Below are 26,699 nucleotides of genomic sequence, written 5' to 3' on the forward strand. Positions count from 1 at the left end.
GGTTCACGCTGGGGAGTGCACAGCCAGGCAAGTAGAGGCTTCGGATTCCTTTCATAGTCTTCACACCCACTGGGCTTTGCATATCTTTTGTCGGCCCGGCCGAGGACTGCCAGAAGGGGCAGGAAAATCCCAGACTCGGAGGCACAGCCGAAGTTTGTTCTTGTCCATGTTTTCAATAGGTTGTTGTGCCAAGCCTCGGTACCGGCCATTCTTCGTTTTCTGTTGGTCAGTGGAAGCCTAGCGGGTGGCTAAACTTTAATTGTGGCCATCTGAGCACGACCCTGCAGGGTTGCTTCTCGTTTAAAGAAACAGCAGCAGATTTTTTCCGAAACGCTAATATGCTTATATTGGCAGAACAGGTGTTATGGACTAAGTTTCTGTACCCTTTAGGTAGATCTGGACAGTTCTCAGAGGGCAAGCAGCACTTTTAATTGGCAGTACCGATCCCAAGAGAACCGCTACGCCTCAATTGGACAGTCCAATCCCTTCTGATTCCACCTTAAGTCCAAGGGCTCCGGATCCATGCCAGCTTTTCAGGAAAACCTGAGTTTCATTGCACGTAAATGGACAGTGAGAGTCCCTCAAAGCAAGATGGACATATTTTACACCGGGCAGTACCAGCGTCTCACAGGGACCGGGGGCAGCTAAAATCAGATTGGGCCACTAACAGAACTTTTCAGCCTTACGCCAGTAGCAACCAGCAGTTTGTTCTCAACATGACTTGCTAATTATTCTAATGAGATTGCATACTATTCTTAGCAAGACTCTTGTGTCTTTCATTGTGCAGCACTCCTGCGCCTCCTCTGAGACTGAGTACCTGCATTTCTGTTTCATGTCAACGCGCGCGCACCACCGTCTGATGTTCTTTGCGGTGGGAGGGGCAGGTGAAAGGAAGTACGGAATGTGAACCTGCATTTTTGCCCACATGACAGCAGCAGGCAAATGTTTAATCCCAAACACAGGGAAGAGGACCCAGGCGCGAAATAGCTGGGTTCGGTGTACCCTTGGCAAGTCTAAACCGGTCGAAAAGTCAGTGCCTCTCACCATCCGCCCGCCCCTCCGCCCTCTTAGCAACAAGTAACAGCATCAACACCTCGCAGCCAGAAGGTGCAGCTGCTGGCGGGTGCCTGTGAGAGGCAGGCACAGGGGAGGAAGAAGAACAAGGGGGCAGGAGCGCGCGTGGGAGGGGACCCGTGAGTGTGCTACACACCCGGGGAGGGACCTCTCAGACAACAACACAGACCCCAGGCGCCCCGAGGTGGAGGAAGTGAGTCCGTCAGAGATGGGGCACGGGGGCCGCTCGGTGGGCGCTGCACCGTGTCGCCGCGGAGCTCGGTGGGGGGCTTGAAGTACTCTTTTGGAAGTACAAGGGACCTAGCCCCGCCTGCGACTTGTGAAGGTACGTTTAGCTGTACGCCTACCGCCACCCTGATGGGCTTCGAATTTGTAGCTTCCCGGGCATACACAGAGCTCCACAGTCGGCGCGTTAACCCACCCTACACTTTTACTGGAACTGGAAACTTTGACCTCGTCTGTTCGCACAGAGCTCTGCAGCCGGTGCATTAACCTGCCGAGATTGGAACAGGTGATCCACGGAGTACACATGATAGAAGTCAATTGCCTCACCGCGGTCTCTTAGAGGGTCCCAGGACCCCACTCTCGCGTTCCTGCAGAGCCTGAAGTAACTGTTAAGGGAAGGGGCAGGACCCCCAAACATAGCCTCCAGGAATGAAAGTCTTTTGCCACCGGGCTCCCCGGCTGAACCGCTGCGGTCTATTTTGGATGGCCATTGTCACCCTCTCCACCCTCCTCCTGGGGCACTATTACACCACAGAGGACCGCCGAGTGACTTTCACGAGTGGATCCAGGTAAGGCTTGTAGAGAGTACAACGGGGCATTTTTTTTTACAGTTATAAGTATTGTGCTAACATTGTTACTGCGTTGATTTGTTTGGCAAGTGAATGGGATTGCTATTGCAAGGATGTGGTCTAACGGCTAGAGCAAGCGACCTCGAAGCTGGGGAACAGGGATCCAGTCTTGGCAGGGACGCTCAGCATCCTGTGATTCTGGGCAAATCACATGATTACTGTGCCTAGCAAAATGAATGTGTCCGCATGTAACGCAACTGATGCTCGCTAAAGCGCTCAGATACCTTCAGGTCGAGTTTGTGCTATGTAAAACTCCCACAAACACAAATAACTAATGTTATCGACCTTTGGCGGATGAAGACCCCACTTCCACTCCCATTCACCCACTCAGCTCTAGAGCCAATCAAGATCGATTCCAACTGCTTGAAATCTATTGCATCAGGATAAGTTTTTCAGGGGGGCAAAGAGAAACAAGCATTGGAAATGCAATAGGTCTTCGCATTAGGAAAGTTTGAGCTATTGGTCTTATAATTGACATTTTTTTTATTTATGTTTTTTTTTTTTTAAAATAGGTAAATTATTAGCTTTGTCATTTACAATGCCAATAGTTATAACTTTCGCAAATGTGACACCTATAGCATTTGTAATGCAACATGTTTTGTATTTACGTGACTTAGATGTATTGATATTACAAATAACAATGGCTTTTAACTTTTTAAAATAATTAATACTTAAATAAAAGTGAATGTAATTTATAATGGCAATAGCTTTAACTTTTGTAAATAACTTTAGTGAAGATTATGTTCAGTGTATTTTATTGTGACGAAAATCCAAGAACAGAAGTGAAATATTAACATCTTTTTTGACATTTGTAATAAAGCTTGAAACATTGAGAGAACATATTTGAACCAGTGATGCAGGGGTGGTGCTGAGTGATGCAGGGGTGGTGCTGAGTGATGCAGGGGTGGTGCTGAGTGATGCAGGGGTGGCGCTGAGTGATGCAGGGGTGGCGCTGAGTGATGCAGGGGTGGCGCTGAGTGATGCAGGGGTGGCGCTGAGTGATGCAGGGGTGGCGCTGAGTGATGCAGGGGTGGCGCTGAGTGATGCAGGGGTGGCGCTGAGTGATGCAGGGGTGGCGCTGAGTGATGCAGGGGTGGCGCTGAGTGATGCAGGGGTGGCGCTGAGTGATGCAGGGGTGGCGCTGAGTGATGCAGGGGTGGCGCTGAGTGATGCAGGGGTGGCGCTGAGTGAGGCTGTGGTGGCGCTGAGTGAGGCTGTGGTGGCGCTGAGTGAGGCTGTGGTTGCGCTGAGTGAGGCTGTGGTTGCGCTGAGTGAGGCTGTGGTTGCGCTGAGTGAGGCTGTGGTTGCGCTGAGTGAGGCTGTGGTTGCGCTGAGTGAGGCTGTGGTGGTGCTGAGTGATAATGTGGTGATGGTGAGTGGTGCTGAGTGATGCTGGGGTGGTGCTGAGTGATGCTGTGGTGGCTGAGTAATGCTGTGGCATTCAGTGATGATGTAGTGGCGCATAGTGATGTTGTGGTGCCCCTGAGTGATGCTGTGGTGGTGCTGAGGGGAGCGGGACGAGAGGAGAGAGGTAAGAGGGTAGAGAGTAGATAGAAGAGAGGTGAGAGAGAATAAGAGAGGGGAGAGTGAGGAGAGGGTTGAGTGAGGAGAGGGTTGAGTGAGGAGAGGGGAGATGGGAAAGTGAGGACAGGGGAGATGGAGAGGGGAGTGAAGAGAGAGGGGAGTGAAGAGAGAGGGGAGTGAAGAGAGAGGGGAGGGTAGAGAGAGGGGAGTGTAGAGAGAGGGGAGTGTAGAGAGAGGGGAGTGTAGAGAGAGGGGAGTGTAGAGAGAGGGGAGTGTAGAGAGAGGGGAGTGTAGAGAGAGGGGAGTGTAGAGAGAGGGGAGTGTAGAGAGAGGGGAGTGTAGAGAGAGGGGAGTGTAGAGAGAGGGGAGTGTAGAGAGAGGGGAGTGTAGAGAGAGGGGAGTGTAGAGAGAGGGGAGTGTAGAGAGAGGGGAGTGTAGAGAGAGGGGAGTGTAGAGAGAGGGGAGTGTAGAGAGAGGGGAGTGTAGAGAGAGGGGAGTGTAGAGAGAGGGGAGTGGGGAGAGAGGGAAGTGGGGAGAGAGGGGAAAGAGAGGGAGGGGAGAGTGAGGAGAGGGGAGAGTGAGGAGAGGGGAGAGTGAGGAGAGGGAGGGTAGAGGGGAGTGAGGGGAGAGTGGTGAGAGGGGAGAGTGGTGAGAGGGGATAGTGGTGAGAGGAGAGTGGTGAGAGGGTAGAGTGGGGATAGTGAGGATAGTGAGGAGAGGGGATATTGAGGTGAGAGAGGGAGGGGAGAGTGGTGAAAGTAAGGAGAGCAGAGAGATAAGAGGGGCAGCACATCCCTCATTTCAGTTCTTCTGTTGTGGGCAGTGGAGTATTTTTACTCACTATTGTTTGGTGAGAATATTAGAGACAAAACATCTGACTCAATGGTGGTCCGAGAGGACTGCATCTCATGCTGGCGAAAAGGCAAGATTTAGTAATTGAATGCTTCAAGGAAATATTGTCTATACAAGACATCTTCTACCATAATGTTGACAGTCTGAACATGGTCCACCAACTCCGAGGATTTCATTAAAGAAAATCGGACATGCTAAAGTGCTTGACGGGCACTGGCACGACGGGACTGATCATACTGTAACCAACGGACAGCGGAGGATGACAAGACGCACGGGGAGCAGCAGCCTTTGATGTGCTGGGCAGTGAATAATTAGGGGAGGAGAAATGCCAGAGCGCACGCTGGTGGAAGCTTGCACAAAGACAATTTTAACTTATGGCGTCCTTGAGTTTCAAGGGCGGCCCTCAAGGCACTGCGGGGCTGCGCGCAAGCGCTTAAATCATTGAAAGCCAAAAGTTCTTCAGTAATGTTGCAAAGCTTTTATTCAGCTTTATTGTTTGATTGTTTAGTTTGTAATGTTCATATCAAATGTTCATTTTTGGTTCATCAAAAGGGTTAATCCATAGAAATAAAGCAGTATTTCAACAAGTTCCCAATGCATTTCGTGCATCTAGCGCACTTCATCAGGGGAATCTGAAAGTGAGCATAATTGGTGGTTAGGATACATCTCCCCGTAGTTCCATCCAGCAACATGTAAAGAATTAAATAGTTTCAAACAGAGTTCTATCTCGAGCTGCACGAAGAACTTTTGGCTTTCACTGATTTAAGCGCTTGCGCGCAGCCCCGCAGTGCCTTGAGGGCCGCCCTTGAAACTCAAGGACGCCATAAGTTAATGTTCAGTATACACTCTATGGTCTAGAGAGTGATACCTCAAGACGCACGCTACAACGTTGAATATTCGTTTGCAAATTGCTTGTGCACGGATTCATATATATTTGACAAAGACAATTTTCACAGACCCTTCTTACATTTATTAAATTCGATTTAGTTCCCCAAACCTCTGCAACCCTCGGAGTGTACGACACTCCTGCCGATTCTAAGGGGACACACTGGTTTATGTTTTACTACTCCTACGGATTCCAAGGGAGCACAAAGGCTTATGCTTAACGCCCGAAGACAATAGATGTTCTGGTCAGTTTTTAAACTAACTAAAAAAAATACTGAAAGGTCGCACTGAAAGAACGTGTGTTTTTAGGCTTTATTTATTTATTTAGAAGTGTCTTCGCTTTGGCTTTAAACTAACAAACAGAAAGCAGAATAAACAGAAAGCCTGACGCCTCGAGCCCGACTGCACTGCGATTACTCAGCAGGTCGGAAGTCTGTGGGAATAATGACTATATTTCTGAAGTCGTTATTTCATGCTTCCAATTCCCGCTCACAGCTGAGAGCCAGAGCCGCCTTTCGGGATTGAAAGATGTCGGTAGCAAGGGAAGTAGGAGTGCGAAAGAGCGAAATTCCACCCAGTTTGAAATTGCTTCCCTGGCAATCAGTGCCAGTGAGGAGAGGTAATATTGCGGGCAAAGGAAGGCATCGGGATTATAAGGGAAGGGTGAGCGGTGGAGAAAGGACACGCTTAAATAGGAATAAGCAGAGGGCAGTAACAGAAGAGGGTTGAGGGAGATGGTAAAAATGTAGGTAAACAATTATTATGGAGTAGTTCGGAATTAAGGTTTGGGAAACAGTGGGTGAGTTTGGGAAAGCGGACAGGATCGGGAAACAAAGGTGGTGAGGGGAGGGACTGTTAGTGAGGAGTAAAAGCCCCAATGGGGAGCATTAGCAAATGTATAGCGAGTGATTGGTGAAGAATGAGGGGGTTCATAATAACGAGGGGGAGTGACTAACAGACAAGTAAAGTGAGGGGTGAAGAGATGGATTAATTGAGATGGTAGGACAATGATGTCGAGTCACTAACAGAAAACAAGCCTTGGCCACTTAAAATAAAATTTAAAAAAAAGGAGACACGGCCTTGCGGCCGTGAAACTGAAAGCACGGCTGGCTGGCCGTGATAAAGCCTTTGATGCAGCAGGGGGCAATTAGGGGAGAAGAATGGCTGTGCTGAGGCAGAGCGCAAAGCCTTTGATGCAGCAGGGGGCGGAGCGGGAAGAGCTGCTGGCAGCACCAAGCTGACGATTTGATGCTGTGCACGCGCATTTTAACTCATTGCGCTTGCGCATTGAGCTAAAAGCGCACATGCACTGCATCAAATCGCCAGTCTGGTTAAACTCTGGATAAGCCCCATAATCTCTCGCCAGCTCGAATGCGCAAGCGCATCGGCAGGCGAGACCTAAACAGCAACATCAGTCCAAAACGTTGGGGGTGATCATGCAAAAAGAGGCAAAGCTTTACAGTTTCCAATTAAACAAAGTTTTCCCTATGCCTAAACGGCAGATGTGCAGTGAAAAGGAGCTCAGTGAAAGAGGTATATGCATCTCAGGGCCTGTTTTCTTTTCTCTCTGTTCTTAACCATAACCTGCAAATACATTTACCCATATTTCACGACTTTTGGCAGTTTGTTAAGCAACCCATTTCAGTCAACAAGCTTTACTTTGATGAGGAAGTAACATAGAATGTTGGTTGCAAACATTCATTGTTCTGTACTTGCTCTAAAATAATGTGATATTAGCTGGGTAAACATGATTTCAGGTAACAGCCAGGATTTGATTTATTTTTTGCTTTACTAATACAATTGATGTCGAAGAGACTCATGTGACACTTTGCATGTCCAGAAAAGAGGTCATCCACCTGTGCAGTATTAGGCAGGACTGCTGGCTGAATTAATGACCCTGATGGAAAGAGCATGCACTCAGGGCCACTGCAGAAACATTGCAGTGGAGGAAAAGATTGTTAAGAGTTTAACAAATTATGACGAAAACAACAAACAGACATATTTAAAATTAAGGAAAACTCATAATATTTGCGTGCAATTTTGCCTATGGGACACATTACACTACTTCTAGATAATGCGCCTTTGCTTAAGAAATGTTCATCAAATTCTGTTCAAAATATTACTTTTACCTCCCAGAGTAAAAGTTTGCTCAACATAAATATATTGTACACTATAGAAAACATAAACGTGCTTCCAATACATTTTGCGCTCATGTTATTCTGCACATCCCATTTCTGTTTCAAAACTGTGTTCAATGTTGGGCTTAACCTGTGTTCATACCTAGAGCCTCTCGGCCCCCTGTTTCCATTAAGAAACATTTTCTATTTATCACAAGCCTTTAAATAGGAGAAACCTTGACACTGAAGTAGTGTATGAAAAGGCGATGCGATATGTAAAGTATGTTTTTAAAATGTGTCTCCTCTTAAACTATTTACCAATTTCAGAAGCGTCTGTATATAAACCCTTGCATTTATCATAGTTCTTGTAATGTAAACGTGAACGCATATCGCTATGAAACTTACATTTTCATGTTTAAAGAGGGAATCTTTCTTCACACTGCATTTGAAAGGTAGTTAAAGCAAGTAAGCCGTTGTTTGGGCTTCATCCTGTGCACAAAGACCGTTCCTCCGTCCAGCATTGAAGATGCTAATATTCTCTACCTTGAGAGGAAGTTCAAGGCTTGACTTCGGGATGGGCAGGGACCCCAATGCAAACACACACCTGCGCATAACAAAAGGGCCATTAGTATGTCAAGAGGCCTGTGCGCCAGAATCTCCTGAAGTCAGTTTAGGCTGCAGACTGGGGGATGGGCACTGTGCCTAGAAAACACCTTTAAGAACCAAGAAGCATCAGGTGTCACTGATCAGAGACCCTGACTGCAGCACGGATGGGGCTAAGGCCTCAAAAATGAGGCTGACTGTTTGTAACCTCCAGCTTGCAGCGATTTACATACCTTTTATGTCGCATAATATATTTAAATGTGCCTATGTTCGTCTCGTACATGTACATTCACAAAGAATTCCTTCTGTCCATGTCTACAGCTGCCTCGGTTGTTTACACTTCGTAAAAGATACCAATGTCTCTCAGATCCATTCAGAAGCTGAACATCGATATATTTTGTAGCCTATTAGGTGCTCACACTGAAGGTAATGTGAGCTAAATAGACAGATGCAGGAAAGAGCTGGAGACTGGGACGTTTGAGGGTCAAAAGGGGAGAAGGAAGGGTCTTTCTAAAGAGAGCATTGAAGGCTTGGAGAGTTTAATAAGAGGATGTAAAACATAGAGAGCCTCTCAAATTAAGGAAACAAGATAAAATAGAATGAGCTGAGGTGGAAGCAGGAGAAAAGGGGGAATTAAAGGTTCAGTATGTGGAATATGCAAGGAAGTAGAAACAGTGAGATCTAGTATGGTACAGGAGGTAAGAAGATGATTTACATACCACGTTTATAAATCCAGGAAAGCATATTTGAGATGTAAGATATCTACATCTCTACATTGCGTGCCGATGCAAAGACAGAAGCCAGCATTACAACAACAACAAACAAGCCTTGGCCACTTATAGTAACATTTTTAAAAAAGGAGACACGGCCTGGCGGCCGTGAAACTGAAAGCATGGCCGGCCGGCCGTGAAAAAGCCTTTGATGCAGCAGGGGGCAATTAGGGGAGGAGAATGGCTGGGCTGAGGCAGAGCGCAAAGCCTTTGATGCAGCAGGGGGCGGAGCGGGAAGAGCTGCTGGCGGCACCAAGCTGACGATTTGATGCTGTGCACGCGCATTTTAACTCATTGCGCTTGCGCATTGAGCTAAAAGCGCACATTCACTGCATCAAATCGCCAGTCTGGTTAAAGTCTGGATAAGCCCCTTAATCTCTCGCCAGCTCGAATGCGCAAGCGCATCGGCAGGCGAGACCTAAAAAAAGGCAAAATGATGTAACCAATGCGATGGACTCACTGTTCGCTCAATTTGTTAAAGAGATGTGGGGGCTTAGTGGTGGTGTTGCAGAAGGAGGATGGAGAGTCAGTGCATTATCTAGGCACCTGGGCATACAGATGTTGTAAGCTATGCCTCGCAGGTATCTTCTAACACGGTTTCTAACACTGTTTAAGGAAGAACTTCTGTGACAAAGGGTGCTTAAAACTGCCTCAGTGGGAAAGAAGGGGTATTCTAAGAGTGTAAGACAGTTCCGGTAAATGTCTGCAGACAGGCCTGTATGTCTTTAAATCTAAAACATACACGTTTGTTTGGCAGAGATGATCAACCATGTTATCCATCCGCAAGTATCTGGGAACAGGAGATAACGGCCCTGAGCAGGCCAACAGTCACGGTTAACCCTGCTTGACTCTTAACGTTTGTCAGATGGTAAGGCTGCCCTCATGGGACAGTACGTGCTGGCCCTGTTCAATGCGGGAGGACGCATCTCAGTGGGGTTGCAGTTACTCCCCCTAAGCCACACAAGCCTCTAGGCCGAGGATGGGTTAAGGGAGACGTGTGCCAGCACATTTTTTTTTCTTTCTCAGTGTCTTTTCAGACATTTGTTAGGTTTTGCCTGCATAGTGCTTACGTCCTGCATGCAAAATCTCCTGTAAAGAAGGGAAGAATACATCTTAAAAGGGGCATAGAGCTGCCCATTAATCAATCAATCAATCAGTGACACTTATAAAGCGCGCTACATACCCGTAGGGTCTCAAGGCGCTGGGGGGGGGGAGCCGCTACTGCTCGAACAGCCAGGTCTTCAGCTTCTTCCTGAAGGAGAGGTGGTCTTGGGTCAGGCGCAGGTCGGTCGGGAGGGAGTTCCAGGTCTTGGCGGCCAGGTAGGAGAAGGACCTTCCTCCTGTAGTCGCTCTTCGGATGCGGGGGACGGCGGCGAGGGCGTGGTTGGCTGATCGGAGGTGGCGTTTGGGAGCGTAGAAGTTGACTCGGCTGTTGAGGTAGCTCGGGCCTTGGTCGTGTAGGGCTTTGTGTGCGTGGGTGAGGAGGCGGAAGGTGATTCTTTTGTTGACGGGGAGCCAGTGAAGGTCTCTCAGATGTCCGGAGATGTGGCTGGTTCGTGGGATGTCGAGGATGAGTCTGGCTGAGGCGTTCTGGATCCGCTGGAGTCTCTTCTGGAGCTTGGCGGTGGTACCGGCGTAGAGGGCGTTGCCGTAGTCCAGTCGGCTGGTGACGAGGGCCTGGGTGACGGTCTTCCTGGTCTCGGTGGGGATCCACCAGAAGATCTTCCGTAGCATGCGTAGGATGTTGAAGCATGCCGAGGAGACGTTGTTGACTTGCCTGGTCATGGAGAGGGAGGAGTCCAGGATGAAGCCCAGGTTGCGTGCATGGTCTGTCGGTTTGGGTGCGGTGCCCAGGGCGGGAGGCCACCAGGAGTCGTCCCAGGCGGAGGGAGAGGAGCCCAGGATGAGGACCTCCGTCTTGTCCGAGTTCAGTTTCAGGTGGCTGGTCGTCATCCACTCGGCTACCTCTTTCATCCCTTCGTGCAGGTTGGCTCTGGCGGCGGCGGGGTCGTTGGTCAGGGAGAGGATCAGCTGGGTGTCGTCGGCGTAGGAGATTATGCTGAGGTTGTGTTTGCGTACGATGGCCGCGAGGGGGCTCATGTAGACGTTGAAGAGGGTGGGGCTCAGAGATGATCCTTGGGGGACACCGCAGATGACTTCGGTGGCCTCTGACTTGTACAGTGGTAGGCGGACTCTCTGTGTTCTCCCGTCGAGGAAGGAGATGATCCATTCCAGCGCCTTGTCCTGGATTCCGACGTTGCTGAGGCGCCGTACTAGGGTGCGGTGGCAGACCGTGTCGAATGCCGCGGAGAGGTCTAGGAGGATGAGGGCCGCTGTTTCTCCGTTGTCCATCAGGGCTCGGATCTCATCGGTGGCGGCGATGAGGGCGGTCTCGGTGCTGTGGTTGGCTCGGAAGCCGGACTGTGAGGGGTCGAGGGATCCGTTCGTCTCGAGGAAAGCGGCCATCTGCTTGTTGACGGTCTTCTCGATGACTTTGGCTGGAAACGGGAGGAGCGAGATGGGGCGGTAATTCTTGAGGTCGGTGGGGTCCGCTGTTGGTTTCTTGAGTAGAGCGCTGAGTTCGGCGTGTTTCCAGCTCTCGGGGAAGATGGTGGTGTCGAAGGATGTGTTGATGATGTCTCGCAGGTGGGGTGCGATGACAGCGTCGGCCTTGTTGAAGACGTGGTGAGGGCAGGGGTCGGTCGGTGATCCGGAGTGGATGGAGTTCATCGTGCGGATGGTGTCTTCGGTGCTGATCGGGGTCCAGGCGTGGAGGGTGGTGGTGGGGGGTGGTTGTTCGGTCATGGTGTGCGTTGGTTGGTTGTTGAAGCTGTTGTGTATGTCCGCGATCTTGTTGTGGAAGTATGAAGCCAGGGAGTTGCAGAGGTCTTGCGATGGGGTGATGTCGTTGTTTCCTGCGCTGGGGTTGGAAAGCTCTTTGACGATGTTGAAGAGTTCCTTGCAGTTGTGTGCGTTGTTGTCCAACCGGTCCTTGAATGCTGTTTTCTTGGCGGCGCGGATCAGCTGGTGGTGTTTCCGGGTGGCAAGTTTGAAGGAGGTCCTGTTGTCCGGTGTCGGTTCCCTTCTCCAGACTTTCTCGAGGGCTCGGCAGTTCTTCTTGGAGCTCTTGAGTTCGTCGGTGAACCATGGGGCTTTCTTGCTGCCGGGTCTGCTGGGCGGGGTCCTCAGTGGGGCGAGTTCGTCCGCGCAGTTGCTGATCCACTTCGTGAGGTTGTCGGCGGCCTGGCTGGGGTTCGCTGAGCTGGCAGGAGGGTGCTGGCTCAGGGAGGTGGCGAGCTGGTCTGCTGTGATCTTGTTCCAGCTTCTGCGGGCGGCCTGTTGCTGGTGGTGGTGGGTCGTTGTTTTCTTGAAGGTAAAGTGGACGCAGCTGTGGTCCGTACATTGAAGCTCTGTGGCGTGGCTGAAGTCGATGTCCTTGCTGGATGAGAAGACAGCGTCGAGTGTGTGTCCGGCGAGGTGGGTGGGGGTGGACACCAGTTGCTTGAGTCCCAGGTTGGCGAGGTTGTCGAGCAGGGTGCTGGTGTTGCGGTCGTTGTTGTTCTCCAGATGGAAGTTGAGGTCTCCCAGGAGGATGTAGTCAGCGGAGGGGAGGGCATGTGGGCTGACGAAGTCGGCGATGTCCTCGCTGAATTGTGTGCGTGGTCCAGGGGGTCGGTAGATCAGGGTGCCTCTGAGGGTGGTGTTCGGGTTGGTCTGGATCTGGAAATGCAGGTGTTCGGCGGTGGTCAGGGAGTTGTCGGTGCTGGTCGTGAGACGGATGGTGCTCCTGTGGATGATGGCGATGCCTCCTCCCATCTGGTTGGTGTTTCGGTCCCTCCGAACGATCTTGTAGCCCTCTTACTTACCATTGATTGGCTCCCATGCCACTTTTGTTTCCTTGCTTTCGATTGGTTAGAGCTTCCTCTTCACATCTGGCTTCCTCCTAGGCTTTCAGTCTTCTTCCATGCAGTGGAGCATGGACCAGGTACTGCTTCCTGGGACCAGTGTCCTTCCTCTTTTTTTTCCCCACATGCAATCTTATTGAGTGCATATCTCCGCAATCCCTCTTTTTCGCCCCTGCTTGTTTTTGTCCCCCCCATCCTCCTGCCCGTTGTTGTTTTGACACCCCCTGTTCGTCATTGTTGTGACCCCATGCCATTGTTTTGACCCTCCCACTCACTGTGGTTTTGGCCCACCTGTTTTCTGCTCGCTACTGTTTTAAACCAGCACCTCCTCTCTTCACCATTGTTTTTACCCCCCTCGCCATTGTTTTGACCACCACGCCCTACCGCTCGCCATTGTCTTGACCCACCACGCCATCCCGCTCACCATTTTCTTGACCCACCGACTCCTGGCTGCTGTCGATTTGATCCTCTCGCTTGCTTTTGTTTGTGACCCACCAGCCCCTTCCTACTTCTGATTGCTGTTGTTTTGATCTACAACCCTTTCTTTCGCCCTTCTTTACAATCACCCCACCCTCCTCTCACCATCTGTTGTTTTCTTCCACCCACCGTTTTTTTTTTTGGACCATTGTTTTCTACTGTTGCCTTGCACCACCCGTCCCCATCCTACCTCCAACTGTTCACCAATGTTTTGTGCCATGTCAGAAGTGAGCCCTTGATACTCCTTAAACATACTGCTTTAATTAATTAATCCAATGTGGAAGAATGCTAAGTATTTCCAGATAACATCTTTGATTTAATGGCATTTGGGGAATGCATATTCATCTTTAGGCGTATTGGTTCACATACTACCGTGGATTTGTGGACATTGGAGAATCTCACGATCAATTGAAGGCCTCTAATGATATATAGGTAAAAGTAAAGGCACTGCTTGAAAGTACAGTTCTCCTCTTAGGACCGAGGTGGGTAGCGGGGGCACTTGGCTTTCAGGTGGCCCATTCATGCGTGGGACAATTATCCAGTCCCAGTGTTTCAGCCAATAGGATTTACTAGGTGCTGTTTTTGAGCTAATACAACAATCACAAAATCACAATACCCACAATGCAACCGGAGGCTAGTTAAAAATCAGGAGTGGCTGATTGTCACTGGGGACACAAGATACTTGACAACTGTGTTTTTGGGTCTTAACCTCTTCGCCGCTAATGACAAGGGTAACTCGTCATGGACTTTCCATTGATTTCAATGGAAATTCAATGAAAAGTAAAATATTGCCTTAGCAGCCAAGTGGTTAAGGGGGTATGTGCTGACATGGGCTTATTGTGATGAGATATGAAACACATCTTAAAGAGGTAGCTTCAGGTATACAAAGTAAGGTGAGGACCTATCGCCCATTTCTCATCCCTCCAGGGGCACAGAGGTACTGTCCCTTGTTTTGAATCACCCGCTTCCTTCTCCCGCTTGCCGTTATTTTCGAAACTATTGTTTTTATCATCGGTCCACACCCTCTGCCCACTGGCCATTGTTTTGACCCACACCCTTCCCCTGCTTGCTCCTGCTTTGAGCCCCCCCCGTCCCCCCTGCGGATAGCCGTTGTTTGGTCCCATGTCAGAAGTGAGATTTTTCTAATACTTTACTACTTCCATTTTGCCACCTCTTCCCGCTCTTCGATGTTATTTACCCACCCACCTCCACCCTTGCGTTGCTTGACAAACCTCCTCGGCGTGCTGTTAGCCACGAGTTGACTTAAAGGAACAAGCATTGGTAAATGCATTGGGTTTCACCAATGTGATTAATATTAAGCTGGTTTTTGTTGTAAGTTGTAGCTTGCTGAGTAGTTGTACAATATTTGTTAGATCTGGGGGTCTCTAGTTGGCAGAGGTAGGTACCAATGTCAAAATAGGGACCTTTGCTTCTAGTCAGGGTAAGGGGGATACACTCTTAGATAACTCCTGCTCACCCCCTTGGTAGCTTGGCACGAGCAGACAGGCTTATCAAAGGCAAAGTATTTGTACCAACACTCACAGTCACACAGTGAAAACACCACAAATGGACTCCACACCAGTTTAGAAAAATAGAGTATCTTTATCTAAACTACACAAGACCAAAACGACAAAAATCCAACATACACAGAATATGATTTTAAAAGAGTTCTAGGGTCTGCGTTAAAATATTCCACAGTTGCGTCACGTTTAGCCAAAAGTACCTTTTAGATGCGACAAAAGTTCCAAGTGAAAGCTGCAGCGTTGAAAAACAAGCGACGCATCACTTCTGAGACCCTGGGGAGGTGATGCAACAGCCGTGCTGGACGCAGCGGGCGTGTTGCGACGAATCCGGTCTGTATGGGGAGGGAGGCGATACCTTGTATGGATTCCGGTGCACAGGTTCCGTAGTAAGTGTCTCGCAAAGGCACGATGTAATGATCTTCGGGACGGTGACGATCTCAGGTGCGGCGGTGATGCGCAGCGTCTATCTTCTCCTCTAGCGGCCCCTCAATGCGATGGCTCTGCGTCGATACTCGCAGCGACGTAATGTGGTCCGCAAGCAAGCGGTGCGGCGATCTCACCCAGCGATGACAGGCTCTGCGACGATACTCGCAGCGATGGTAATCTTCCTGCAACGGATCGATGCGTTCCGCAAGCGAAGGATGCATCAGTTCTTGCAGCGGCAACAGGCGCTGCGACGATCTCGATCTTCGCTGCAGCAGGAATTTCCTCGCACTGTCGGGGATGCGCTCCGCAAGCGAGTGATGCGTGAAAATTTGCAGATTGTCTTAGTTTCTCCTTGTCCAGCTTCCCAAACAACAGGTACAACTTCCAGAGGCACCACAACTGGACCAAGCACTCTAGGAAGGACAGAACTCCCTCAGTAGAGTTCAGGGGGGAAGCTGGGGGTGAAGTCCTTTTGTTCCTGGGACTTCTTAACAGGGAGCCATCTCTACTCAGGCACTTAGAGATCTCTTCAAGCAAGGGGACACAGCACAAAGCAAAGTCCTTCCGATCTCCTTGGCAACAATGCAACTGCAGGTCAGCCCACAAACGCACAGCAGGACAGTCCTCCCTCTTCAGTCTTCCAGCTTTCTCCTTGGTAGAGGTCCTTCTTGATTCCAGGATGATCTAATTTTCTGTAGTCTGGGGTCCTGTACTTTTACCCCAACAAGTCTTTGTTCCCTTTGTACAGAAGGGCTCTGAGCCCGGTCTGAACCAGTTCTGGGTCTTCCTTGAGCACTTTGTTTTCCTGGCTTCTCCTTTCCTTTCAGTGACAGGGGCAGGGTTGTCAGCCATCCAGCAGGAGGTGGAGCCAGCATTGTATTCAGGCCCAGGCGCTATCCCCTCCCACCACTCTAGATGCAGATGGAACTATTCAGCCCAGGGATCGCCCATTCAGCCTCTGGGAGCCACCCAGCCCCTGTCACTCACAAACCAGACAGTCAATTCACAAACAGGCCAAGGCACACAGAAAGGTCAGACAAGAGAACAGCCACTTTCTAAAAGTGCTGTTCTCAAACACAGGATTTAAAAACCACCTTTCCTAAAAGATGTGTTATTAAATTCTGAGTTCAGGGATACCAGACTTTTATGTCCTATCTTGCTCCTATGGCAAGATATGCAGGTAACCACTGTACACAGCATTCCCCATTACAGCCTATGGGCAAGATAGCATTACTATAGCGAAAAACAAAAATGGCTGTAATTCACTACCAGAGCAGGTCACCCACACTAGTACATGCTCTACCTTTCACATACACTGCAACCTGCCCAGGGGGGTACCTTGGACCGTCCACAGGGGTGTCCAATGTGTACAGAAAGGGAAGGGTTAGGCCTGGTCAGTGGGGACACTGGCCAGGTTGACATGGCAGTCCACAGACTGCACACAGGCTCTGCGGTGGCAGGCCTGAGACACCATTTTAGGGCTACTCATGTGGGTGGCAGAATCAAGTGCTGCAGGCCCACTATTAGCATTTGAATCACCAGACCTGGCACACTCAGTGCACTTTACTTGGGACTTCTTGGTAATACAAATATGGCAATCATGGATAACCAATTACAAAAACAATTTACCTAGGTAACACTTGCACTTTGACACTAATCAGTAGTGGCAAAGTGCCCAAAGCATCCAAACTAGCAAAAACGAAATCCAGCACATCGCCAAAAATACAGGAGGTAGAGGCAAAAAGACAAGGGAAACCACACCAAAGATGTCAGGTCTCACAATAAACGTTACAGAAAGTCTGTTAAAGTGTTATGACATGTTTATGTGAAATTGTGTTCTGTTAATAGTTGTATAGTGCGGGAAAGTGATACCAACATTTTGAAAAATGAAATGAAAGAGGGAACAATAGAACTCATTGATGTAATACCAGCATTATGGCATTAGAGGAGTTCTGACAACTTTTTGGCCAAGTGCCACTGCATCTGCTGCACCATTCAAATCATAACCCTATCGCCAGTAAGGTAACTGCACCTGTGACAGACTGCCTATTTAGTAGTAAAAGATTGCAATAGTTGGTTCATTAGAGAGGTTCCTAGAGCTTTGGGCCCAGGTGTCACTGCACCTGCTGCACCATTGAAATCACAACACTATCGCTTGCAAGGTAACTACACCTGGGACTGCCTATTTAGTAGCAATATTTGGTGTTTAGAGGAGTTAAGACAACTTTTGGTCCCTGGGATACTGCACCTGCAGCACAATTGAAATCAAGGCCCTTGTGATTGCCTGTTTAGTAGCAAACTTTAGCAATTTTCTGCATTTAATGGGGTCCCGGAATAGCAAGTGTAGCAAAATCTGGTGTTTAGAGGAGGTCTGACAAATGTTGGCCCCGGTACCACTACACCTGCTTCACCATTCAAATTAAGTGCCTTTTAACTGCAATTGTGACTGCCTGTTTAGTAGTTAATATAGCAATATTGTGTGTTTAGAAGAGTTCTGGCAACTTTTGGCCCCAGTGCCATTGCACCTGCTGCACCATTGAAATCATGACCCTGTTGTCTGCTGGATAACTTCACTTGTAACTGCCTGTTTAGTAGTAAAAGATAGCAATTGTAGGTGTTTAATGGGGTGTCTCTAGCATTTGGCCCTGGTATCACTGCACCTGCTGCACTATTGAAATTGTGACATTGTTGTATGCAAGATAACTGCACTTGTGACTGCCTGTTTACTTTAAATTATTTGCAATAAATTGGGTTTAGTGGGGTCCCTAGAGCTATTGCACCTGGTGCCACTGCACCTGCTGCACCATTCAAATTAGTTCCCTTTTAACTGCAATTTTGGTTGCCTGTTTAGAAGTAAAATATAGCATATCACGTGTATATTAACTTTATTTTTAACGTGCAATGTTTATTACAACATTTAGAATTTGATCATAATGACCAAATAGATTATGTAGAAAAATCAATCCGATAATGCCTACAAAGTGCAAAGAAATGTACTGAGACATGAATAGGAAATGCCACAAACGTTCCAAGGCGAAAGCATCTGCTCTCCACATATAAGCATTAAAAAGCAAGCATTCCAGAATACTGTTAGAAGCTATCTGCCTTTTCTTTGGGCAGAGATCTTATCTTGACAGTGAATACAGCGTAAACCGTGTGAACAGCTTTAGTAGAAGTATCATAAATGCATGCAGCCAGGGGAAGTTAACAAAAAAAAGTTCTACACACAAGGTAAACAACACTAATTCGGCAATAGGAACTGATAAGAGCCCCCTTTTAAGATATATTAAATAAAGAGATTTCATAAGCACAGGCTAGCCAAACTTAAAAAAAGCACTATGATACGTTCAATGCTGGCCATGCCATAGTGCTTTTTTCCCCTTTAATTCAAGCCATGTTGCACAGCAGCCCCTACTGTTGTGCAACATGTAAAAAAACAACTGACAAAGCCATAAAACAGTATTTTGCATAGGCTAAACCTACTGGTTTTGGCAATGCTTGTTTGCAGCTGCTATGTGCATTGTGTAAACAATAAGGTCTTTTGCATGCTAGTTTGTTTTTTTCAAAGTGTGTTAATATTGGCCCTTAAGCAGTGAAATGTATTCTATTTGAAAGGGTGTCTCCCTAGGCTGTTTAACCCGTAATTGCCTACAAAAAAGGCAGACTGTCAGGAGATAGATTTTATTTTGCATTTCACAACTGCAGCTATCACATATAAATGATCAGCTATTCCTGGATTTTCAGCTAACACCATATTGCATTGTGGGGCATGTTGTGCTTTTAATACTCCCATTAAGTGCTAGAAACCCCACCACGCAAAGCTCTATTAGCAAAATTGACTTAAGTTGTCATACGTGACAGGGAGACATTTGTCGGCTACCTTTTAAAATTTTACAAAGTTGTCTATGTCAAAAGTCGCATGCATCAAACCAAAAGAAAACTCTGTTGGCATATTTGTTTTAGCGTTCACTGTTTCCTGTACATCACAGATCAAAACCAGCATTGGCATTGCAAATCGTTTCGCCCTTGGTGTAGTGGAGAGTTTGGTAACAAAGCTACAACATGGGCAGCAGCAGTGCAACCTTTTCTAACACGAATACATAAATGGCAGGTAGCAGTGCACACAATGTTGCCCCAGCCAAAATCTAGCTTCCCATTTACCCCCTACTCCACCGTCCCGCCCCATGTCCGAGGCCGTAGCATACATTTCCCACCTGCTGGTAAATCTATGAACTAAAACCAATAGAATTGGGAAATCCATGTGGTTTTGCCATTGGTAAATTGAGCCCCACGTAGTAATTGCCCATTCCATGGGACAGAACTCGCAATGCATGGCACAGGCACAGTGTTACCACATGGTAACATTATTTTTACATGCAGGTCTTGCATAACTTGTTATCAGCCCCTAAAAAGTGAATGAGAGGAGTTACGACTGTTGTACACTTACTGTAAACAGAGATATAGGAAGTACACCCCCATGGAAGAAACAGCTGAAACTCCTATGGAGTTAACATACCAGCATATACTTTCATAGGATGATGAACCTTTGCCTTCCTAGTGTGGTATGCTTCAACAGTGGTTTGTACAACTAGCACTAGGAAGCATTCACAAGTACTACTGCTCACTAGTGATACAGTCCTGTAGTTAGGGACTCCCTAGTTTGGGTGAGGTTATATCCTGTATGTTGGTATTTATCTTCTACTTTTATTTTTAATATAGTGGTCAAGAGAAGGGGGTAGAAGGACTTTCAAGCTCTCTTAGGCATTTCAGGTCTGATTAAGCTGTCTAAGAGCTTCCAAAGAAGGAAAGGCCAGCAGCAATAAGACAGGCTAGCAAAACTTTAGCAGTGCCATCAGGCTAAACGTAAGCCACAAGGAAGCGGACATCATACCAGCTCCATACCCAGGTTGCAGGATACATGAGTACTCACAACATTTTCCCAGCGGCCACAAAGTATGGTCTGTGGTAGGTCTAAGGGCCGCATTGATGCCAGCTGGGTAGGAGAGGGGCCTTACTGGGAGAAGGCGGGGATGTAAGGTGGGTGTAGGGGAAGCAAAGCATGTACATTGAGAGGTCCATGAGTTACGAAGTTATTTTGAGGGTTTCTTTCAATTCTGCCCTCTAAATGGAGTCCTAATCTCTACAAGAGTTATAGATTTGACAGTACTGTGTTTTGCTGTATCTGAATCGCCATCCCTCTACCGCATTGGAGTAAGCCTTCTCTGCTTGCTCTTTCACTACCTTGGGATAGTCAAGTGCACAAATGAAGTAACTTGAATATTGAATTGGAAAAAAATAGGATTGCACAAAATTAAACCAAAACACCTGGGATCAATCCAGGCTTCCCTACTTGACCAAATTGTGTGATACTAGGCAATTGTTTTATTTCACTTTGCCTACTTTTTCTTCATGATCACATATAAGAGCACATTGAAATACGTGAGTTCTAGGTATGCACTGTACCTATCCTTTTCTTGTGTTTCATTTATTATTAATTATGTCCATGTTTATAATAGCAACCCAGGGTACCCACATGGTACAACTTACTTGTCTTTAAGTACATTCTTGGCATTGATGTTAGGGCGAGGGGAGGCATTGATGGTTACACATCCAATTTTGAAAAAATACTTTTTTTTTTTTTTTGACATTTATATATGAACAAACATACAGAAGAACACCAATATACGAATTACAGCAGAGTTAACAAAAGCTAGCTTTTCCTTGTCGTAGCACCAATAAATTTACAAAAATGAAGATAAAAATTTAAACAGGGCTAAAAGACAGAAAACGACAGACACATACAATATACAGATAGGGGATTTCAAAACATCAATAATTATTATTAAATTCATCCTAGGTTCGAGGCTTATTTTTCTAGCTTAATCCTTCCACCCAAAATACTTCTCAATACACTGATATCTGTTGTACTAAGGTATAACGCTTCTGCATGTTAATTAAGTACTCTTTATTGGATTTTTAAGAGACTTTATCATATTTGTACACGTTTGTTGCAAGATGTCTTAAAAAATTAATGTGTTCCTAGAGTTAAGTGGTGCAAGACACCTGATATTCTTCTTTTCTTTTATGCTTCTTTTGTTTTATGTAAATAAATGCTTGCCTGTTTATTTAACATATTTCTGCATGTTAGTGCTCTTTCATGTAAACAGCAGCCCAGGGCTGTCATTCAGCAGGGGCTGCATGTGAAGGTCAGGATGGATGGATGTGGCACCCGGGCCCTACTTTGAGTATCACTGCAGTACAGCAGCAAGGGACCATGCAGGTCCAAGAGCTCATCTACAAACTGCATGGACCCAGTACATTATACAGTGCTTGATTTGAGCCTGTGGTTGCAGGTAGGAATCAACCACACTTATTTTTGGGGACTGGCACTGTTAGACCTGGCACCTTGGCGTGAGTCTCCCTTCCACTTTTTGCTGATGTGCCTCCGATGTTTTGCTGGTTTTCCGATACTCAGGGCACTGCGCCACGGCTGACCCGTGCCGCAGTGCAAGTGCTCCCTACTGTAAACTGTACATACGATTGGTATCCATGATTGGTGCATTGGATTTACTGTTAGTCCCTAGTAAAGCGCACAAGAGAGTGCCGGGGCTTGTAGATGCCAATACTGCTGGTGGGCCTGCAGCGCTGGTTGCGCCACCCACCCAAGCAGCCGTAAAGATGTGTCTGGGAACTGCGACCGCAGAACCCGCGTGCGGTCTCGTACTGTCACGCTAGCTGGGCAAGTGTCCCCACTTGCCAGCCCCGACCCTTCCCTTGACTACATATTAGTCACCCCTATGGTAGGCCTGCGGGCAGGGTGCATTGTGGGTGCAAGGTAGGACAAGCCCTGATGTGCGTGGCATGTCCTGGTAGTGACTTACAACGAAGACCGTATTTCACTACTGAAGGCTACCTGCTCCATTAGGCCAGACTGAGCTGCGAGGATTATTACAACCTATAACCCCCGCAGGCTCAAGGAGCATGGTAGTGAGTCATGTTTAGTATGCCTGAACTCAGGATAATGAGATATTTCTTGTAGGCAAGTTTATTTCAGTATCCTGGGTTTGCAAATGCTACTTTTAGAAAGTTAGCATTTGCTTGCTTAACCATTTCAGTTGCCTCTGCCAGTATGTGTATCCGACTGTCTGGGATGTGTGAGTGACGGGGCTGGAGGGATGACAGGTGGTGAATGCGCAGATTACACCTTAGTGGGAGGTAGGAGTGCCTCTTGACTCGAACTGTCACTGTGCTCGGCTACCACAATGCTGGCTCCACCCTCCTGGGGAGCGGCGGATGACTCTGCCGGCACCTGGCCCAGGAAGGGCGAAGCCCCCATCAACAAGGTACTCTGGCCACCCCTGTCCGGACAATGCTGGCTCCACCTCCTGTGGGGCGTCTGATGCGCCTGCCCCTCACACTGAAAGCAGAAGCCGGAGTGCACCCGCCGGGGTACTCCAGAACTGAGAGTGGCTATGCAAAGGCCCCCCTGGCCTGCGAGAACAAAAGAATTGGCCTATAAAAGATGGAGCCCTGCTCCTTGAAAGTTAGATCCGGTTTGGGCCACAGAAAGACTCTGCCCTACGAGAAGGACCGTGAGAGACAAGGAAGGGTGCTGACTCTTGCCTGTGTCTGGCGCCTTGCTGCTGAAGGAGAGGAGGACAATAAGACTACGAAAAGACTTTTGTGCTACTTGTGCCAAACTCTGCAAAGAGATCTCCAAGGGCTTGCAACTGAACTTGCCCCCTGACCAGCGTCCCAGGACCAGTGGACGCTACCCCCTTGGAAGAAAGCGACTGCGGGTGCTGACCATCGCCGCAGTATCGACAAAAAGGAATCTCCTCTAAGGCATCCACAGCCTCCCGACCACCGTGACCGGGGCCCAAAGCAACAGCGGAAACAAAGTGAGGACCAGCAGCCGCTGGCCCGAACACCGTGACCACAACTGCACCGGGAGCCCGAGAGCAAAGCAAAGGAGGACCCGTCCGGTCCGAGCTATCGAGGTGACTGCATAGCGAGCAGTCACTCACCTGCAAGGACAGACAGTTGCCCTACGAGAATCCACAAGGTCGGTAGCCTGCCCGACAGCCCGGCTGTGAGCCCACAGCTGCACCGACATTTGGCTGGGTACGTCCTGCACTTGGGGACCGTACTGCCACTTGTCACCGCCGCACAGCCGCCGTCTCCAAGGTCGGAGCGGGCGACGAGGAGAGGACCGTGCCGCCACAGAGCACCGCTGCCCCGGACGACCAGTGACCTGCTCGGCCGAAGAGCCGCAACGATCAGCGACCCCGGGAAGGCAACGCGACGTGGGACAGATCCCCTGGAAGCCGCCGGCTCCACAAAGAACTTTGTTTCACGCCGGCCTACGGGCCTCAAAAGAACTGTGATAACCTAAATCTAATATCCTGCAACCGTATCCGTAAAGTTATTGACTGTATTCACAAGCCTGCGTAAGATCTATATAAAGATATATATTTTTACAAGAATACAGTCTGGTCTCGTTGTGTGGTGGGTTGGTTGTAAAGGTGTACTGTTGCAAGTGTTTAACCCTATGTGCCCCAAAGATTAGCCTACGACTGCTTAAGCCACACTACCTAGAGGGTAAGCAGAGGTTGTCTGGAAGGTAACCCTCAGCCCTGACGAGGAAGAGAGAGTCCCTGCTTGTCGCTAGTGCTACACTGCGCCAACTAGAGCCTCCCCCTTCCTACATTGGACGCAGCGGTGAGGATTTCGAATTTACACTTGCGATAGTTATACCTGAGCTTCTGACCGCTACACAAGGATTACGGTACAGTTACTAAACCACAGACTTTGCTTTTTGAAAAAAGATTCCGAGTGCAGAAACCATGCCGGGCACCAAGAGCCTGGATGGAGCAGAGTCCACGACCTCCGAGGTGTTGGAGGTGGAGTGGGACGCCGCAAAGCTGGATAAATACACCAGAGTGGAACTGAAATTTTTCTGTAGGAAACTCAAAGTTCCGCACGCTGGCTGCAAGAACAAGCCGGAGCTCTACAAGGCCCTGAAAGCCTGGATAGAGTCCCGAAAGACCCCGGAAGAGCAAGACGTCCTCGCCGAGCAGAATGCAACGGAGGAGCAGAATGCAACGGAGGAGCAGAATGCGCTTGGGGATCTGATCGATCTCGAGCGACGAGACAGCGAGCACAGCTTTGGAAAAGGCCTGTCACCAGAGGAGCTGGCGGACAGGAAGGAAACCCGGAATCACGAAAGAAAGTTGGCAGAATTGAAAATCCAGCTGGAGCTGGAAACAAAAAGAATGGCGCTGGAAGAACGAAAGCACCAGATGAATTACGAAATCAAGATGAGGGAGATAAGTCTCAAGGAGAGAGACTTGGATCGGCCTCCCTCTGGTGGCAGCACATCGCCAGTGCAGGTAGAGTCAAGAGTGCATATCCCGAAGGACGTAGTCAAGGAGTTCTTTAAGGGGGATGACATAGGACAATGGTTTAGGGCATATGAGGTAGCCATGTCCTCCCACCGGGTCCCTGACAAGGATTGGGGAGCGGGGTTGTGGGGAAGGTTCCTTAGCGAAGGGAGAGATACCTTGCTAGATTTGCCTGTTGAGAATCAGAGGTCCTATACCCACATGAAAGAAGCTTTGTTGAACAGGTACGGGCTTACCCCTGAAATGTATAGACAGAAGTTTAGGGGATGTACTAAGCGGCCTGGGAATACGTATGTGGAGTATGTGACTTACTTTTGCAGAGCACTGGATGGTTGGGTGAAAGGTAACAAAGTGAATGATTTTCAAGGTCTCTTTGATTTAATTGCATGGGAGCACTTGTTTGATCACTGTTTTCCTGAGTTACGCCAACACCTGATCGATAGCAAGCTGTCCAACCCGAGGAAGCTTGCTGAGGAGGCGGACCGCTGGCTCAGCACCAGGGTCCACAAGGGTCCCGTGGGAGATTCCGCCAAGAGTGGGCAGGGTCCCCAGCAGAAAAGTGGGGGGGACAAAGGGGGAAAACAGAAAGGGTTCCAAAAAGGCCCCCAAAGTAGTTCCCAAGGGAATCCGCAGCAGGGTTCTCAGCCTCCCCCACCCCCGAAGCAGAATGGGGCCCCGACAGGTAAACCTGTTCCAAAGGGGCCCTTCAATTGTTTCAAATGTGGCGAGCCTGGGCACATATCCAGTGACCCCAAGTGTCGCCTATTTGGAAAACCCGCACCCACTGGTGCTCCGCCCCGACAGGTGACTAGCGTTCACCTGGGAGAAGAAATGATGGTCCCGGGGGGTGGAGATCCCGTTCACATGACCCTGGTCTCGTTAGGAGACAGTGAGATGATCCCTACGAACTACCTGCCCTCTAACACTAAGAAATATGGGCAGGTGGTGATCATCAATGGCAAGGAAGCTGAGGCTCTTAGAGACACAGGAGCCAGTGTGACTGCAGTGAGGCAGCACCTGGTGTCTCAAGAGCAGGTTGTACCCCATGCCTACTGTAGGGTTATCAACGCTGATAATTCTGAGAGTCAGTGTCCGATGGCTCAAGTTCCCTTCGAGTGGGGGGGGGTCTCTGGTACTCTGCAGGTCTGTGTGAGAAAAACCATGCCTGTTGACTGTTTGCTAGGGAACGACTTGGAGCACTCCCCTTGGGAAAAGGTGGAGAAAACGACTCACCTGCGGATGGTGGGTCTGCCTGACTGGGCGTGCGTGACCACCCGGTCGATGGCAGCCAGTAAGGGTGATCGAGAGGTCCTGGGGCCTGATGGAGAGGCCCAGGAACCGGCCTTAGGGAGAAGGCGCAGGGGTCGCGGGAAACCGGCCCCTGAAGTTCCTACGGTCCAGGAGGAGGCAGACCTTGAGGGGGATGCCCTGGAGCCTACAGGGGAACAGATCGCCGAACTGGGGGACCTGCCTGAGCTGACCCATTGGCAGCAAGAAGGAGGACCCTCCAGGGAGGAATTCTGCAGGGAGCAGAAAGAATGCCCTTCTCTCATGGGTATGCGGCAGCAGGCTGCAGACCAGGCCAATGGTGTTCAGGCCAAAACACATTACGTGTACTGGGAGAACGACCTCCTGTATTCGGAGCCTAAGGCTGCTGAACCTGGGTCAGCCCGTGTGCTGGTGGTACCCCAGAAGTTCAGAGCCTTCCTACTGGGTCTGGCTCATGATGTGCCTTTAGCAGGACATTTGGGGATGGACAAGACCTATGACAGGCTTGTCACCCACTTTTACTGGCCCCAAATGCACAAGAGTTCCGATGCGTATTGCAGAACCTGTCCAACTTGCCAGGCAAGTGGGAAGACGGGAGGGAAGCACAAGGCCCCCCTCCAACCCTTCCCTGTTGTCGGTACGCCATTCCAACGAGTGGGTATTGACATCGTTGGGCCTCTGGACCCCAAGACAGCCATGGGCAACAGGTTCATCCTGGTCTTGGTGGACCATGCCACCCGGTACCCTGAAGCCATTCCTCTGAGGACAGTGACGGCTCCCATGGTGGGGCGTGCACTGATGGGAATTTTCTCACGAGTAGGATTCCCTCTAGAGGTAGTGAGCGACAGGGGGACCAATTTCATATCGAAATATATGAAATCCCTTTGGCAGGAGTGTGGCGTAACGTACAAGTTCACCACACCCTACCATCCCCAAGGTAACGGGTTGGTTGAAAGATTCAACCGAACCCTCAAAGGCATGATCATGGGCCTGGAAGGTCCGATGAGGCGTAAGTG

At 49.0% G+C, this 26,699-nt stretch overlaps 1 protein-coding gene across 2 annotated transcripts in view; it reads left to right on the forward strand.

The window, feature by feature from the left end:
- The first annotated feature begins 954 nt into the window (after nucleotides 1–954).
- The window catches only part of ST6GALNAC2 (ST6 N-acetylgalactosaminide alpha-2,6-sialyltransferase 2), a 260,660-nt gene continuing 234,915 nt past the window's right edge, over nucleotides 955–26,699 (forward strand). The window contains exon 1 of one of the 2 annotated variants that reach the window (XM_086930684.1): nucleotides 955–1,868. In XM_086930684.1, the coding sequence (XP_086786810.1) occupies nucleotides 1,729–1,868 (140 nt within the window). In that variant the 5' untranslated portion in view covers nucleotides 955–1,728. The remainder of the gene's footprint in view (nucleotides 1,869–26,699) is intronic. The other variant, XR_015297498.1, reaches the window with a different exon arrangement.

This window comes from Lissotriton vulgaris, chromosome 7 (genome assembly GCF_964263255.1).
Source record: "Lissotriton vulgaris chromosome 7, aLisVul1.2, whole genome shotgun sequence".
In the NCBI taxonomy this organism is placed as follows: Eukaryota; Metazoa; Chordata; class Amphibia; order Caudata; family Salamandridae; genus Lissotriton; species Lissotriton vulgaris.